General features: G+C 44.5%; 1 protein-coding gene across 2 annotated transcripts in view; it reads left to right on the top strand.

Annotated features, from left to right (window-relative positions):
* Positions 1-18,971, top strand: part of GEMIN5 (gem nuclear organelle associated protein 5) — a 197,877-nt gene that overhangs the window by 74,836 nt on the left and 104,070 nt on the right. For both annotated transcript variants that reach the window (XM_082256099.1, XM_082256098.1), the window contains exons 10-14: positions 3,747-3,832; positions 5,748-5,830; positions 5,909-6,045; positions 9,845-9,918; positions 11,845-12,026. In XM_082256099.1, the coding sequence (XP_082112225.1) occupies positions 3,747-3,832; positions 5,748-5,830; positions 5,909-6,045; positions 9,845-9,918; positions 11,845-12,026 (562 nt within the window). The remainder of the gene's footprint in view (positions 1-3,746; positions 3,833-5,747; positions 5,831-5,908; positions 6,046-9,844; positions 9,919-11,844; positions 12,027-18,971) is intronic.

The following is an 18,971-nucleotide window of genomic DNA, read 5'->3' as shown; positions in this document are numbered from 1 at the left end:
GTTGAGAACACCCCCGTCCTTTCTTCCCAGGGTGATCACTGAGTTCCACCTTAATGAGGAAATTGTCCTGCCTTCGCTTTGTACGAAGCCTAAGCATCCGAAGGAGATTGCTTTGAATTCCTTGGATGTTGTCCGGGCAATCAGGGTTTACCTGTCGTCTACAGAATCCTTTCGTAAGATGGATTCCCTATTTGTCCTTCCTGAGGGACCTCGGAAGGGCATGGCTGCGTCCGCAGCAACTATTGCCAAATGGATCAGACAGACCATTGAGCAGGCTTATGCTTTGAGGGAACGGGTTCCACACTTCCCTGTTAAGGCGCACTCTACTAGATCTGTGAGTACGTCCTGGGCCTGTTGGCATCGGGCCTCGGTGGCCCAGGTGTGCAAGGCTGCGACTTGGTCGTCGGTGCACACTTTCTCAAAATTCTACAAAGTGGATGTTCCGGCATCGGCTAATGCTTCCTTTGGCCGCAAAGTTCTCAGTGCGGCAGTGCCATGAAGGACCCTTGTTTTTTTATGGGTCCCTGGCTGTTGGTATTTGCTTTCCTGGGCTGTTGCTCCTGTTGAGCATTGTTTTCTGTTGCCCAGAAGGTTCTCTTACGGTGCATGTAAGATTCCTTTCTCTGATGTGGGTACTGCGTTGCCTTTTCTACGGTTGCGTCTCCCACCTCTCATGTCTATACTGCTTTGGGACATCCCATCAGTGAGAGGAGGCGGCGACTGTCGGAGGAAGTAAGAGAAAACAGAATTTTTGTAAAATCTTACCTGTAAAATTCCTTTCTCTGAGTCCTCCGACAGTCGCCGCCCCCGCCCCTCTTTTGGGGTTCTTATTACCTACTGCTATGCTACCAAACTGAGTTGGGAGTGATCACTGCAGGAGGGTATTGACCAGATGGGACAGCCCCCAGGGGTGTGTACATGCAAATGCCTTTTGTTTTTAACGAAGTCTATATGCCTAGCTACTCCGGCGGAGCAGATGACAATACCCATCAGTGATGACTTAGAGGAGACGGCGACTGTCGGAGGACTCAGAGAAAGGAATTTTACAGGTAAGATTTTACAAAAATTCAGTTTTTTCACTTTCTGCTTTAAAACATTCCCAAAAAAAAAATTAAAAATCAAATTTGTTCATCATTTTAGGCCAATATGTATTCTACATATTTTTGGTAAAAAAAAAAAAAAATCCCAGCAAGCGTATTTTGATTGGTTTGCGTAAAAGTTATCGCATCTACAAACTAGGGGAAATATTTGTAATTTTTATTTATTTTTTACTAGTAATGGCAGCATTTTTTAGCGGGACTGCGACATTGCGCCGGACAGATCGGACCCCTAACTGACATTTTGGACACTTTTGCTGGGCCAGTGACCTTACTACAATAATAGGTGCTAAAAATATGCACGGTTACTGTAATAATTAAACTGGCAGTTTTCTAACTGTGGGGATGGCGGGCTTGTGTAATCAATACAGATACCTGTGTTCCTAAATAGGAGTAACACAGGAGCTCTGTATTGATTCCTGAGAGAACAACAGTTTGCTGTGTTTACAACAGCAGACCGCCGTTCACTCTTCACGGGGAGCAATCGCGGGTGCCAGGCGGCACCATGGATCAGCTTTCCTGTCGGCGAGTGAGCGCACGCCCCCAGGATTGCTCCTGCCTACCGCTGTACAGGTATGGCGAATCGCGGGAACCTGCCGCCGTATAACTGTGGTGGCTAGTCGGCAAGTGGTTCATAAAAAGTGGAGTTATTTCAGTCTTGTTTTTCCTAAAACTAGCTTTTTAGGTGTTCTGGTGTTTTCAGAGTTAGAGTAATGTACAGCAAATCATTTATCTGTCCAACTTCCGCTCCTATAAATTCCTCATCCCCTCCTTTTTTAAGAGGAAGTAAACTTCCTCTACAAACATTTTCCCTATAGGAAAGCCTATAATAAGGCTTACCCATAGGTGTTGTAAATATCTCCTAAACGTGTACTGTTTAGGGGATATTTACATGATATGCAGCCAGTGACATCACTGGCGCCTGCGCTCTGAAGGAACGGCCACAAGTGGCGTTCCTTCCCAGCCCCGTGCCGTGAACGGCGGCTCCCGTGCGCATGCGTGGGGGTGATGTCATTGCTGTTCTGGCCAATCACAGCGCCGCAGCCAGTGAACCCAGAAGTAACTCCAGGGAAAATGTCAGCAGTGACACCAATGTGTGGGCGCCCCTGCGGGGGGCTTTGTTCTAAGGGAAGTATTACATAATGAGCTAGTATGCAATGTATGCTAGCTCATTATGCCTTTTTGCTCTACAGGGTTTTTTTTTTATATAGAGTTTACAACCTCTTTGATGCAAGCGAGTATTGTAGTATCAGCAAATTTATTAATGCTGTTTGTACAGTGGTACAGTCATAGGCATAGAGTGCATAAAGAAAGGGTTTGACAGCTAGCGACATGTAACGTGATGACTGGTGCTATCAAATGAAGGATGTTTATTACTGCATCCTCAGTACAGGGCATCCTTTTTAGTAACTTTTAGAACACAGCACCTAAAGTAAAAGACTTAAAGTGATTGTAAACTATCCCCTTTAAAAACAACCCATCCTGTTTAAAATTCAAATGAAAGGCAAAACATTTGTGTAGAGATATGAAAAAAAAAAAACATTCTAAATACCTTTTCTTCCCTTTTTTATAAGTGATCACATTCCCTCTGTTCTCAGCTGCATAAGAGCTAGGGGGAGGAGAGGAAACCGTTCACTGAACTTCCTAGTGATTGGCTGTGCAGATAACGTGTGTCAGGACATGTCTGATCATTGGAGGAGAGCAGATAGCTAGAGAATTGACCACAATGTGCTCTCATTCCTAGTGTGGTCTGTTTTTAATAGGAAAGCAGAGGGACTGGCAGGAACACCAGGAATTTCACACAAAGGAAGCAATCTGAAGGGAACAGGATGCTTTTCCATACAAGTACATGGCACATTACAGAAAAATGAAGTATTGGGGTAACAAACACTTTAATACCTTTTGGCTCACTAAGTCTTTATCCTACCACGTTATAAAACATTGGTCCGACCGCATCTGGAGTATTCTGTCCAGTTCTGGGCGCCAGTCCTCAGAAGGGATGTGTTGGAGCTGGAGAGAGTCCAGAGAACGGCAACTAAACTAATTAGGGGATTGGAGGACCTTAATTATGAAGAGCGCTTACAAGCGCTTGATTTATTCTCCCTGGAGAGGAAACGCCTGAGAGGGGATATGATAGCGATTTACAAATACCTCAACGGTAATCTCAACATAGAAAAAAAACGATTCAGTCGCAAGGAATGCATGAGGACACAAAGCCATACAATGCGATAAGAGGAGAAGCGTTTTAACCTCAGGCTACGCAGGGGGTTCTTTACAGTTAGGGCTACAAGACTGTGGAATTCTCTACAACAAATGGTAGAAACTGCCTCGAGTATGGCTACTTTTAAAAGACTCTTGGACATGCATCTCAGGGATCAATGATTACGGGCACACACACATACACAGGTTGAACTGGATGGACTATTGTCTTTATTTAACTTCAACTACTATGTAACTATGTCTTAAAAATTGCGTGGGTTTAATGGGGTTAAAAAGGCTTTGATAATGGGGTACATTTTGATCCCGTAAATGACTACCTGTTTGGGATATTACAGCTGGTTGAGGAAATGCCATAAAATAGCAGGTAAAAGCAGACAATGAGTCACATATCTGTTCTCTTTATCTCACTTGGTGTTTTGCTTTCTTTAGCTTTCCTGGCATCCCACCAAAGAGGGTAGTCTGGCTTTTGGTACAGATGATGGCAAGGTTGGAATTTATGATGTCTTCTCGAGCAAGTAAGAGAAATACACTGGACTACTCTTAGGGTGGATATCCGGGCAAACAGTTGGGGGCGCCAAGCTGCATTCTAACTCGAGCAGCCCATGATACAGTAGAATCAAATTAACTATAACAGATTAATATGGAAAACTTATGCAGAGGATACTGAAGCCAGAAAGGCATGTTTTGTTCCCTTCTATGATTTATTTTCCCTTTGTTACTGGACCTGACTTTTTCTGACTTTATAACTAAGCCCTACCATCCACCCTTCCAAGCGCAAATAAGCGCACACTCATTGGACAGGGGTGGTATTTGGTGAAGTTTATTCATAATGTCAAAGAGAGTCAGGGAGCAGTGAAAGGACACACAGTAGGCTTTTCTAGCCAACAAAGATAATAGTCAGGATCTTGCGGTGGCTTGTCCAAGCTAGGCTTGTACTTTAAAAATATAAAATTAAGCTCATGTTTTTTAGGTGCAATTTCAGAAGAAACCATGCACAGTGTCTGTCTGCTACAGCTGTGGTCAATGGAGCCCAAACAGGAACCAGAGCAGCCCTCCCAATTACTCCCTTTAGGTTTCATTATATTGTATAAAAAACACTCCTAATGTGCACCCTGGTACTTCACTGTCAATAAGCACAATGCAGATCATCTAAATGAGACTTGTGTACACTTCAGGAGGGTTGCTTGTGAGTTTTTAGCAAACTCCAAAGGCAGTGGATGGAAGGGCCACTCTGGTTGTCCTCTGCAGTAGCAGTGAAATCCCAAAACGAACTATGCTAAAAATTTGGAAACTATTTAAAGTGGTAGTAAAGTCTGTTCTGCCACTTTTACCTACAGGTAAGCTTATAATGAAGCATACCTGTAAGTAAAATGAATATCTCTTCAGGCTCCATTCATATGCACTTGAACCTGCAAAACACAGGTTCAAGTGCCATTTGGCACCTAAAATGCAGAGCGGTGTTGCTGCAATTTTTGTAGTCGGGGCAAATCGCATTGCATTAAGCTAGTCACACAAAAAGAGCAGGAACTTTTGAGTGGCGAGCTTCGCACAATATTTGCAGTGCATTTTGAGATTTAGGGCAGAATCGCAGTGATTCTACCCAAGATCCAAAAAACGCCAAATTTGAATGGAGCTTAAACGTGCACCATTTAGCAGATTTTGCAATGACTAGCAGCAATGCGTCACCGGCACGTGCACACTGCACTCTCAATGGACGACGTGCCAGAGAGCTGTGCCGCAACCGTGACTCTCGCACCGCTGGAGGGCTTTGTTTTTACACATGCTTGTGACATGTACATATTAGTCAAGACCATGTTTTCTGTCATCTATGGTGTCATCCAAAGCTGGTGGAAGGCATGAGAAAATCCTGACCTGTGTTGACCTCATTCTTTTATGGTATATGATCCTTTTTAGGCCTCTGCTAGATGCATGGTGACATAGGAGGATGCAGAATCACCGCCATGATTTATATTTTTAATTACAGGTATTTTTTTTAGCACTGAACATTTATGCAGCACATTACATATTGTACATTCACAACAGCCCCTTCCCTCAATAGCTTTTAATCTAAGGTCCCTAGCTCACATGCATACAACTACTAGTAATTATACATAGGCCAATTAATTATACATAGGCCAATTACCCTATCAGCATGTCTTTAAAACTGGAGGAAACCCAAGCAAACAGGGAGAACATGCAAATTCCATGCAGGTAGTGGCCTGGTTCAAACCAAGGACCCTAGCACTACAAGATATTCTAAAGCAATTAATGAAAATAATAATAAATAAGCCAGTATTTGTGGATTACTAAAAGTGATCTTTATTCATGGTTTAGATTTTACATTCTGTCTGGTGTTCATTTTTAATCTGTACAATAGCAAGAAAAGGAAATGTAGTCAGTTATTGTAAATGTGATCCTTTTTCTCTCTAGGCCCCCACAGATCTCTAGCACTTATCATAAAAAGACTGTGTACTCAATGTGCTGGGGTGCACCACTGCCCCCATTCTCGTTTGGTGAGTTTACTGTTGTTATGATCTAATCTACCTTTTAATAATGTGATAGAAAGCTAATTTGTGACAAACCACGTACAGGAGCAGAAGGGGACCGACCGTCATTCACCCTGTACAGCTGTGGTGGAGAAGGTATCATCTTCCAGCATCATCCCTGGAAGCTTACCTTGGAGGCTCAGGATATTAACAAGCTGATCCGAGACACCAATAACATTAAGGTGAGTTTATTATCATTCCCAGCCCACTAGGGGGAAGAATTACAGTACGAAAAGTTGATGTTTGCATGCTAGTTTTCCCGGACAATACAGAATTTAAGCATTTACAATGCCAATCAGGACATTTCTATTGAAAACATTATTCAGTCCTCAACTGTTGTATAGTAGGAATATTTGGAAATTGTCATTCATTTCTTAGACTAGGAATGTAAAGCGGAGTTCCACCCAAAAACGGAACTTCCGTTTTAAGGTCTCCTGGCCCCCTGACATGCCACATTTAGCATGCCATTTTTTTGGAGGGGGGGCGGGTACCTAGATTTGACGGTACCCGCTCCCACTTCCGCTCAGGCCGCCTAGGCAGCTTGGGCGGAAGATCTACCTTTCCCCTATCTCCCTGCAATCTTCTGGGACACGTCACAGGTCCCAGAAGATTGCCCGTCAACTCAGAACGTGACTCGCGCATGTGCAGTACGCACCAGGCTGTGAAGCCGCAAGCTTTCACAGCCGGGTGCCCACACTAGAGATGTTGGCACCATGGGGAGAAGAGGGAGAAAACCGAGGCTCCCACCGGCCGCATCGCTGGAACGTAGGACAGGTGAGTGTGTGTTTATTAAAAGTCAGCAGCTACGCTTTTTGTATCTGCTGACTTTTAAGAAACACACAAATGGGTGGAACTCCACTTTAAAAGGTAGATACATTTAAAGGGCCAGTCCACTTAAATTATTAATTTTAATAGTACAGTACAGAACAAAGGCTGGATACTCATTTACCCTGGGTTTTAGGTGGCTACCTAAAAGTGATTGGACCATGGCAAAGTTTTTGGGCATGCCACCTGGACATATCCCTATAATCCTACCCCACTATGTGAGATTTCTTTTTTTTTTTTTTTGTTTATGGACCTCTTCTGCCTTATGGAGAAGTTTTCTATACTTGCCTAGTTTTTTTTATTTTATTTCGTATTCTTCAGTCAACTCGTCACTGCCTTCTACTATAACAATAAAAGCAGCTCATCCAGATCAGAAAAACCTCGGTTATACCTTGTGGACCATACCTAGACCCCATAACATGTATAGTTGACCGCGGGGTGCCATATAGGCCAAGAGTTGTGATACAATGAAAAAAAGAAGCCAACACTGCTCAAGGTCAGTATCCTGATTCCACTTCCACTGGCACATTACCAGGTGTTGGCCCTGTCCGTCAGTTTTCAAGTCACAAAGAAAGTTCTGGTTTTCCGCACGTCTAGCTAAAATCACCTTTATGGTAGCATATTTATAAAAGTATTGAAAAACAAGAACCCCTGAGGAGTGGGACTTTGAACGGCAAGAACCAGGACTTGAGTATGACGTATATAAGTTTATTACAAAATTCACATAGAATATAAAAAGCAAATTGACAAGGACATGAAAAACATGTATCATAAAAACATGGTCATAAATACGTCTTGGGACAGAGAGAGTCTGAGATGTCTGGACCGGACTAGACGCGTTAGGGATGTTGGCAAGATCCCAGGTTAAAACACAGACTCCGAATAAATCTTTTCCTATTTATAAAAGTAACTCCAAAACACAATGGGGGAACAGCATCACCAGCTAATGCATTTCATGCTTAGCGCTTAGCCATCGCTCAGTGACATTTCCAATACATGAACCAATAGAGTGGGCAATATTATGATGACTGGAATACTCCTGAAAAGATTTTCACTTTCCTGAAAATCATTGCTGAGTAATAGCCATATGGATAAAGTATTTCACTAAAAAGTGGACCGTTCCCATAATATATCCTGCCCTCTCAGTCTTAAACATCATATTATTGTAAATTGACCCTCTTGGTGGCTAGCATGTCTGTCAGACGTGTTTCTGAGTTCATGGCTCTTTTTAAAGAGCCTTTATTTGAGTCTTGACAAGGATAAAGTGGTCTTGCTTCTTAGACCCTCCTTGCTAACTCAGCCTTCCACTGTAATGGAGAGATTGTCCTTCCTTCCCTTGTGCTCTGCTCCAAAGCATCCCAAATAAATTGCTCTTCATTTTTTGGATGTGGTCAGCACTGTCAGGGTGTTTTTTGACAGTCACAGCCTCCCCTTCTTAGTGCCAACAGTGTCCTGTCAAGAACACCCTGTGACTAAGTTCACTATTGTTAGGTGGAAAACTCAAAGCAAAGGCATTGAAACAGATCAACCGGCACTCCGACCGGGTACCTCCGTTGACGGATGCTCCTAGTGCTTCCCGAGGGCTCCAAGCACTCCACCAGACACCGTAACCACTTCAGACCCAACGAACCCCCGCAGCTTGGTTAGGGTCTCGCCGTCTCCTACCCACCCTGGACCTAGACAAGGCTCCAGGTTCCCAAGGGTGAACCTCTTTCCCCAGAGAGTGCAGCAGAACAAGCTCTTACCAGAGCTTTGTGATTATCCAAGGGAGTATGGAGGACATAGCAATCCCTTGTAGCCGATTCCCCCAATGAGAGACAGGACTCTAGATTGGGGGTGAAGTATAACTCAACTTTATTGAACAAGAAACATACTTTTATACAGTTTTCCCCCACAAGGTTACCGCCCAGGTGGACCTTGTTGAAAACAGGCCCTGACATTCACAATCCAATGAAAACTGAGTTTTACACTCCCATACAGTGTACACAAAGATATACAATGTGGGACAATCCCCCCTCTCCCAAGCCACATACACACATACGTCCCATAATAAGCTTATCTTAAGGCAGACAGAACAATGTGAGGTCATTAACATTTAACAATGACAGGCACAATCCACATTCCCTCCCCATACACAAACAATAGGGGAAATCTGTCTGGCATACAGGGACATGGAATACACACTATTTAGGAGTCAGACTTCATGGCAATGTTCTATAACAGTCTAAGTCTCCCAGTGTAAAACAGGATTAAATCTTCATATTTCTATATGAGGATATTGCTGACAAATTATACTGTCCCATCTGAAGCAATTCAAATCATTAGGTATCTGCACCTCACCTCCAGTGACAGTGAATACCGTTACAGGCATATGCTCTTGACCTCCTTTACCTCTACGTGCTCACTCCACCAGATAGTGGGGGTTTCCTGGGCTTTTCAACATCAAGCTTTCTGTTGCCCTGTTCTGTTTCAGTTGTAAAGCCACCACCTGGTCTTTGGTTCATACCTTCTCTAAGTTTTAACTGGTGGATGTCCAGGCCTCTGCGGATGCAGCCTTTTGGTCCACAAGGTACTTCAGCAGCACTCCGAGTTGGGTCTTTGTCCCCTTTTTGTTTGTTGGGCGCATTGTCACTGCCCTGTTTGCCTTTTTTTTGCCTACCCCTCCAATTCATTGCTTGGGAACATCCCAGGGTGTATGAATATTCCATCTGTGTCAAGTTTTGTACGATTTAAGATGAAAGGATTCATGATTTACATGTAAATTCCATATCTTTGAGTACAGTACAGGACACAGGTCATTCTCCCCTCTGTTCCTGTGTTACCCTACATTGCTTGATAAAAATCTGAGGTCTCATAGAGTGGGGTAAGGTTGTAGGCATATACCTTGGGTGCTTGTCCAAAGTTTTTGCCAGTGTCCTATGATCTGAATATGGAATTCCATTACCAATGGTCTGTAAATACCCTGCCTGTGTCCCATCCAGTACTCCAAGATATTACATTTTTCTGCAAAGATTGCACAATTCGAGTGTAACGTATTGTGAGCAATATATTTCCAGATTTCACTAAACTGTACCTTTTTGTTAGTGTTGACAGTGCTTCCTTTGAGTAAATATTATACTTGTGGTTTGATGAGTTTTGTCTCTACTGTTTGATCAGCACAAGTTGCCTGCACACACCGAACTGAGCTGGAAACCGGACTCACAGCACTTAGCCATTGGCAATGAAGATGGGTAAGTGACTTGTACTAAACCAGTCTAAGAATAGTAGATGTTACATGTTTGCTGGATCCTGATAGATGTATGTTAAAAATTAAATCCTTTTAAGCAGAAATGAAAACGAGAAGGGCATTCTTGAAAACCTTTCAACTGTAGCTTGAATTTGCAGTGAGCACCTTTAATCTAATGTTCTTTTACAACAGAAGTCACTGTCCACCAGGACCTGTAACTTCCTTATCGGTATGGAACTTTGTTATGAGACTGGCAATGAAAAGGTCCAAGCTCTCTGCAGTCACAAAAAATACTTGTCATACCAGCTGTTTTGATTAATGATCTCTATTTTCATGAATCCGTTTCACTGACCAGTCTGGATGTTTCCTGGTGATTGATACTGGAAAAAAAAATCCAGTCAACCAATTCAATCTTCTCTTTTTTTTTTTTTTTGTTTTTTCTTTTTCTTGTGAAATGATAATTTTAATGCCAAAGGGCATTTAAAAGGACTAGATCAATAATCGATTGCTGTTTTGGTATTTGTTTGCCCAGCATAAGACCAGCCAGGTACATTGTTTATAGTCCAGTTTACTTTGCTGACTTGTTAATCAACAGCATTCAGCTTTTGAGCTGCACAATTAAAGATAACATTTGTAGCTTAGTAAAACTATATAGTGTAGAATTATTTTATGCTTCCTCCCATTGGTGCTCAACTGCTCACAATTTTTAGGGTCTCTAATATGATGGAATCCATTCACATTGGTTGCCATGCATGCAGCTGTAGCATTTGTTACACCGTGGAAACCTATTGCAGATTTCCTTTTTTTTTTTTTGTAGCTTATTATCACATTAAATCCCCCAAAGAGTAGGTAGAAATCAAAGCGGAAAAAAGATTAGTGGAATATTATCTTCTAGCAACAGTTAATATTAACTAGAGCCTTTATCATAAGAGGCTGTGGAGAATTAAAAACTGTTTTTAGCCTTAAAGCGGAACTCCAAGAATTGCAGCAATTTAAAAAAAAAATTGGGTTTATAAGGGGTTAAATTTAAACAAGGTGTATGTCAGCATATGGACTTATCTATGTTTACTATTTACATTTTTACCGAGTGACTGGAGTTCGGCTATTGCTATGCTCTCGTCTCTGACGGGAGAGATTTACAGCAGCCACTCTGCCCACCCCTCCCTTCCACTGTCGATTCACAGAATAATTTGTTCACATAATCTAATGCCATCCTAAACTGGCAAAAAGAAAGAAGGGTGGGCAGAGCAGCTGCAAAGAGTATGCTGCTGCTGTATCAGTGACCCAGAGGTCCTGGGCTGGAGCACCACAAGTATAGCGATAGCATATGCATAAAAATGCAAGTAAATAAAAGAGTGAAGTCCATGAGTTGGCATACAACGTGTTTATTATCTTAACTCCTTATAAGTCAGCAGATTTTGAAATTGGTGCATTTGCAAGACATATCGGTTATTCTTTGTTGCTCTCTCCCAGTGTGTGCAGAGGAGCCCTGAACGAAATGGATCACCATAACAGGGCAGGCAGAACAATGGACAATTTGAACTAATGTTTTTTGTCGCATATATCAAAGAAAAATTGAAGCTCGAAATTGGGCCCATTCAACAAGAATCAGACAGTTTCCGATCAGTGTGTGGCTGTTCCTGCTTGACAGAAGTCAATCGTTTGAGTGGTGAGAATTTTCCACTAAATGCCCTGCAGGGCAGACCAGAGAAAGTAGTAGGCTGGCAGGCAGATGAAAGAGGTAGGATGCTCACAACTGAGAGAGGAGAGGTTCGGAAAGTTTCTTTCGGATGCACAGATGTTTTTTTGAATGTATATGGCATATTGCATGGCCTCAATATTCTTCTTATGTCCTTTTTGTCTTGGAAAATTACAAGGTACTTGCCTCTTTTTTACATATGTTTCCTGATCTATTGCTGTGTTTTTTTAGGAGTATTGAAATTTTCCGGGCTCCAGATCTTCAACTGATCTGCACTATCCAGCAACATCATAAACTGGTGAATGCTCTTCGCTGGCATCATGACCACAGTGAGGACCCAAACCTAAGCTTTCTGCTGGCATCAGGATCCAACAGTGCTGTGGTCTACGTGCATAGCCTAAAGGGGGCACTGGGTGAGAACACATCTTTACAACCTACAGCTATTACATGTGCTAGAAAATGTTTGCCTGTTCATGGACTGAGGAATACGGAGTGTGATATCTACCTTAGGCTTACACACACACCAGTTGTGCATCTCTTTTAATGGAAAATGTATTTCTTTATCATCCATTGACAGACGCAGCTCCATATTCTTCTTGACCATTGGGTTATGCTGCCCCCTACAGGAGTTGGACACTAGGCAGGAAACCTCTTTACCATGCCTATGGGGCAGTGCCTGCAGGCATACACCCACTCACTCTGCTATAGGATTCAGTTTGTTTATGCCTAGTTTAGGAGTAGGACCTAGTTCCCGGCTGGGACTTCGGTCTTAGCTTGTCTTTTTTTTTTTTTTTTTAAAGGGAACCTTTGTTAAAAAAATTAAACTTTTTAGCTAGCTATGTTCCTCGGAGAACTGTAATCAACAGCCGGACTGGGTTTCGGACTGAATATCCTACATACTTAAGGTCTCCCAGCCCAGCCAGCGAGCGTGTTCAGATTATAGCTCAGCGCTGGGCCTTGCCAAGACAGAGCCCCAATGGACGGGGGCTGGCCCGCGAGTGAAATGCCTCACAAGGACGCACACTAACTGGTTCAGACTGAGTCGCAGCGTACCCCTTGGTCATCCGCACCCCACGAGGAAAGAGGTAGTCTGTCCGGAGTGGCGCCCACCCGATCTCTTTGGTATGGTAAGTAGTGTCCCCCCGTAGCTCCTGGCGGTCTCAGGGCTGACGTCAGCCCCTCCCTGGAAAGTTTGGACCCTTGGGTACCCCTCATTCCCCCTGGCCTAGCAGTATGTACCAGGCTCACCAAAAGTCTCCCTCCCCACCATCATAGAGGTCCCTACCACTGTCACTATTGCAGATCCGCTGGGGGGTTAATCTTGGTGGGGGTCCCTGCCAGGGACTCCCCGGTGCCACTTATCGTTTGGACCTCCTAGGGGGTCCTGGAGACTACATGGCGCACCGAGGGGGGCCGCCTTTTTATTGTTGAATCTTTCAGCCTCATTTTGCAGAAGTTCCCATTGAAATGCATGGGCAGCCATGTTTTTGTGGTTTCCCCATACAAATGCATTGGGCGGCAATTTTCTCGGAGTCCGCGGACGCTGGACAGCAGGGAGCAGCTAGGCCTTTACTCTAGTAATGACCCAGGTACTTCCTCTTCCTGTGAAGATCGTTTTTCTCTGCACAGCGGACCGATCCTGTTCTCCATATCGAATGGTGGTATGTTTATTGGGGTCCCTGTAGGTCTCTCTAACCCTGCTGTCTGCGGTGCTAGTGGCTGGTGCACCGGTGGGGGTCAGTTTTTCGCAGTTTTCTTAAAGTGACACTGCGCTATTCCAGGGTTCGTATGGAGTCCAAGGAACAAATTTCACCTACAGATCTCCTTCTTGCGGTTGCGGGGTCCTCCGGGTTGCAACCCTTGTCTGCCTTAACGGCGGTTTTGGAAAACCTGGTGTCAAAAGTGGATTTGGTTTTTAAAAATACCACTAGTAAAAAGCGCCCTATGCCCTCCCTTGCCTTTCCTGTATCCTCACCCTTAGGGTTCTGCGTCATTGCCCTCGGATGGCGCGGATGACATATCCTCGGCTGCAGCAGCGCGGGAAAGCGTGCTGGTGGAGGCACTTAGTGTCAGTGCGGGAAACTCTAAAAATAGCGTATGATTCTGCAGCGTCGGGGACGCAGGTGTCATTTGGCTCTCACAAATTCCAGAAGTCCGGCAAGGTATTCCCTTGTCCAGGACTTTTTGACAAAATTGTCTCTGACCAATGAGGGTGCCTCAAACAGATGTTAGTGGTGACGAAGCGTTTTAAGAGGCGCTATCTATTCGCGGACGCGGTATCCACAAAAATGGACCGTTCCATCGAAGGTGGACCATCCGGTCTCCAGACTGAACAAATCTACTGTGGTCCCTGTGGAGGAGTCCCCGGTATCTTACAAACCCTGTGGATAGAAGTGATTGAGTCTCTGTCCCGCCACTTGCATGTGATAGCGGGCTCAATACTTAAACCGATCTTTATGATCACTCTGGTGTCCCAGACCATAACGGAATGGGCAAAGTTACTAAAAAGTGACCTAAAAACAGAACAGCTCCTTCCCAGCCTGGCAAAGCTAACGAACCAAATGGTCCAAGCCCTACTATTTATATGTGATGCATCGCTAGATGCGGCCCCTCTTGTAGCCAGAGTATCCGCGGTGGGGGTAGCTATTAGATGCATGGTGTGGCTAAAAAGCTGGTCTATGGATCAGGCTTAAAAAAGTCTCTATCAGAGCTCCCCTTTTACGGGGGACTGTTTGTTTGGATCCTCATTGGATGAACTGATCAAGGGTCTTACAGGTGGGAAGAGTACTCTTCTTCCTAAATCCTTGAAGGGCAAGTCACCATGTAATAGAAGGGGGGGGGCCTTATTTTACAGCCCACAGGTGGCCCTTTAGGTCTTCTGGGGGTTCCAAGCAGACATGGTCGGATAAGCCGAGAGTAGGCCAATCCAGATCTACAGACAAATCCCCGTCTGCATGAAGGGACGCCCTCACCCGTAACTGGGGTGGGGGGGGGGGGGGCGTCTTCGCTTATTTCCCGAACCATGGACCTCCTTGATTCAGGACAAATGGGTCCACGAACTGATCCAATCAGGATTACAAGATCGAATTCAGGTCTTGACCATCGGACAGATTCTTCTTTTGTGAGCGTCTAGGAGATCCGCTAAATGTTTCTGTTGGGGGTACCCAGAAAGGGGGTCAAAGCTTGTCTTTTTCAGGTTTTTTAGGTCCGGAGTCTCCTTGGGCGGATTTGATTCCTGCAAAGGTTCAGGTGATGTCTGAACTACCGAAGGTCCCCCTATCCTTGCCCAAGGAATTGATTTACCTACATTGCCTTGCAAAATTATTCACTCCCTTGGCATTTTTCGTGTTTTGTTGCCTCACAACCGGGACTTAACATGGATTGTTTGAGGATTTGCATCATTTAATTTACAGAACATACCCACAACTTTGAAGATTTTTTTTTTTAATGTGAAGCAAACAACAAATAGGACAAAATAACAGAAAAAAATCAATGTGCATAACTATTCACCCCCCTAAATTCAATACTTTGTAGAGCCACCTTTTGCGGCAATCACCGCTCCAAGTCCCTTTGGATAAGTCTCTATGAGCTTGCCACATCTTACCACTGGGATTTTTGCCCATTCCTCCTTGCAAAACTGCTCCAGCTCCTTCAAGTTGGATGGGTTGCACTTGTGAACAGCAATATTTAAGTCTGACCACAGATTTTCTATTGGATTGAGGTCTGGGCATTGACTAGGTCATTCCAACACATTTACATGTTTCCCCTTAAACCACTCAAGTGTTGCTTTAGCAGTGTGTTTGGGGTCATTGTCCTGCTAGATGGTGACCCTCTGTCCTAGCCTCAAATCACACACAGAGTGGTACAGGTTTTGCTCAAGAATATCCCTGTATTTAGCACCATCCATCTTTCACTCAACTCTGACCAGTTTCCTAGTCCCGGCTGCTAAATAACATCCCCACAGCATGATGTTGCCACCATCATGTTTCACTGTGGAGATGATGTTCTTTGGGTGATGTGATGTGTTGGGTTTGCGCCAAACATAGCGTTTTCTTTGATGGCCGAAAAGTTCAATTTTAGTCTCACCAGATCAGAGCACCTTCCTCCATACATTTTGGGAGTCTCCCACATGCCTTTTTGCTAACCTGAAACGTGCCATTTTGTTGTTTGCTGAAAGTAATGGCTTTCTTCTGGCCACTCTGCCATAAAGCCTAACTCTATGGAGCGTACGTCTGATTGTCCTCCTATGTACAGATACTCCAGTCTCTGCTGTGGAACTCTGCAGCTCCTCCAGGGTTACCTTAGGTCCCTGTGTTGCCTCTCTGATTAATGCCCTCCTTGCCTGGTCCGTGAGTTTTGGTGGGCGGCCATCTCTTGGCAGGTTTGCTGTTGTGCTATGTTCTTTCCATTTGGTTATGATAGATTTGATGGTGCTCCTGGGGATCATCAAAGATTTGGATATTTTTTTATTACTTAACCCTGACTTGTACCTCTCAACAACATTGTCCCTTACTTGTTTGGGGAGTTCCTTGGTCTTCATGGCAGTGTTTAGTTAGTGGTGCCTCTTGCTTAGGTGTTGCAGCTCCTGGGGTCTCTAAAAAAAGGTGTGTATATGTAATGACAGATCATGTGACATTTAGATTGCACACAGGTGAACATCATTTCACGAATTATGTGACTTCTGAAGGTAATTGGTTGCACCAGAGCTTTTTATGGTCTTCATAACAAAAGGTGGTGAATACATACGCACATGCCAATTTTCGGTTTTCTATTTCTAAAAAATATTTTTTTATGTATATATTTTTCTCGTTTCACTTCACCAACTTAGAGTAGACCACAGTAAGGCCAGTATCCTCCTCGGCTAAGGCAAGAGCGAAGATCTTTTAATCATCCTGGTGGCTTTAAACGTCCCTTGGGGGCTTCCTCTCAGAGGACCAGTTGTCCTCAGGGCTGATCTACCATCCTGTTTTACAGTCGCTGATTTTAATGGCTTAGCTATTGAAAGCCAGGCACTGAGGGATAGAAGTATGTCTGGATCAGTGATCTCTACTATTGTGAAGGCGAGGAAGTCATCTTCCAGCAAGATATACCATTGTACGTGGAAAGCGTACATTTCTTGGTGTTGATTGGTGCTCATCCTCAGTCCTTTTCTGTGGCTTGGATCTTAACCTTTCTTCAACAGGGCGTTGATCAGAAGTTAGCCTTGAGTACCATCAAGGGCCAGGTGTCTGCCTTGGCAATCTTCTTTCAGCGACCCCTAGCCACGCACTCTTTAGTTTGTACCTTCATACAGGGGGTTCGACATGTGGTTCTACCTGTACGGACTCTTTTGCCTCCATGGGATTTATATTTAGTACTTTCGGTTCTCCAGAAACCTACATTTGAGAATATTCAGGAGATTCCTTTGCCTACGTTATCCCAGAAGGTGACATTCTTGGTGGCTATTGCCTCAGCACGCAGGGTATCGGAATTGGCGGCATTATCCTGTCGCAGTCCCTATTGAGTGGTCCATAGGGATAAAGTGGTTTTTCGTCCCTGTCCATCTTTCCTGCCCAAAGTTGTCTCTGACTTCCATTTGAATGAGGACATTGTGTTGCCTTCCTTGTGTCCCAAGCTGCCTCATCCCAAGGAATTTGCTTTGCATACCTTGGATGGGGTTCATGCGATTCGGGTGTATTTGGCAGCTACTGAGTCCTTTCGGTGATCAGACTTGCTTTTTGTGGTTACGGACGGACCATGTAAAGGGCTTGCCGCTTCTTCGGCTACCATCTCCAGATAGATCAGACAGACGGTGACTCGTGCCTATTCCATTAAAGCTCAGGTTCCACCTTTCCCTGTCACGGCACATTCTACTCAGGCGCTGAGTGCTTCTTGTGCCTTCCGTCATCAGGCTTCAATATCGCAGGTTTGCAAGGCGGCCACTTGGTTTTCCGTGTATACCTTCACGAAATTCTATAAGGTAGGTACTTTGGCATCTGCGGATGCTACTTTTGTTCGCAAAGTTTTTCAGTCTGCTGTTTAAGAGGGGCTGTTCCCTCTTGAGGAGTGTTTTTTCGTTAAACCTTTTTTTTTTTTTTTTCAGACGCGACTCCTGTTTAGCCTCTTAGGTTTAGCCTTGGGTTATTTTCCCCACCCTCATTTTCCTTTTGGACGTCCCACTAGTTATGGTTTATGGAGCGCTGTGTCCATCGATGAACAAAAGAGAAAATTGAATTTTTGCACTTAACACATTTTTCTGAGTAAATCGATGGACACAGCACCCACCCCTTGGCGTTCTGGTACTTCTAATGCTGCTTGCTACTCACTGATTACCTAGAGCAGAGAGGGGGGTTATAAACCAGCTGAGGATGGCCCATGGGTGTAACCAGGTTTTTTGTTTTGCTCGGTCTAGTCATACTCCTGGAGGAGGCAATCTAACCCATTAGATATGATTTATGGAGCAATGTGTCAGTCGATGAAATGGATTTTACGGTAAGTACAAAAATCCCATTTTTCTCTTCCGTTAATTGACCGACACAGCTCCATATCCTTTACCATAGGATTATGCTGCCCTCTGCAGGAGTAGGACTAGGCAGACAACACAAAAGCTTGGCTATGACCCGTGGGCCGTTCCTTGATGGTGTAATCCCCCTCTCTGCTTGGAGATACTCCGTTTTTGTTTGCCTAGTTCAGGAGTAGGACCTAGTCTCCCTGCTGGGCCCTAGGTCCTTGCTTTTTTGTCTATTTTTTGCTGTTTTTGGATTTCTTCCTGTTTTTTTTTTCCTGTGCAGATCTTCTAGCAACTGCCAGGCTGAGCAGCGGGCTAGATTATTAAAGTTCCGACCGCAACATAGCCCCACTGGACGAGGGCTGGCCTGCGACTTAAACGTCTCGCAGGGTCGCATACGACCGGGTCTCAGCCTGAGTTGCAACATTCCTCCTTGCCAACAGCTTCCCCACTTCGGTGGTGAGGAGGTTCCTGTCCTTATCCCACACACTCTGTCAGCAATCAGTTTGGTTCTGCCTAGTTTTAGGAAAGGACCTAGCTCCCTGCTGGGATTTCGGTCTTCGCTTTTATTAGGGAAATTTGTGTGTGTTGGTATTTTTTATTTTTTGCACAAGTTAGTTCCTGACAGACCAAGATCCAGAGGAACTGCAAGCAACAGGCGGCTGTGGTTTCGTACTGGATAATCTATGTCCTTTAGGTCTCCCTGCCTGGCCAGCGAGCATGAGCAGGTTATAGTCCAGAACTAGGCCTCGCTACGACAGTGCCCCGATGGATGGGGACACGAGCCTGTGAGTGGACTGTCTCGCTGGGACGCGATGACCTGGAATGCCCTGAGTCACAGCACCTCCATCCCGGGTGGGAGGTGATCTGT

Source organism: Pelophylax lessonae (genome assembly GCF_965119305.1).
Source record: "Pelophylax lessonae genome assembly, chromosome: 4".
Taxonomy (NCBI): Eukaryota; Metazoa; Chordata; class Amphibia; order Anura; family Ranidae; genus Pelophylax; species Pelophylax lessonae.
This window is presented reverse-complemented; position numbering and strand designations above follow the sequence as displayed.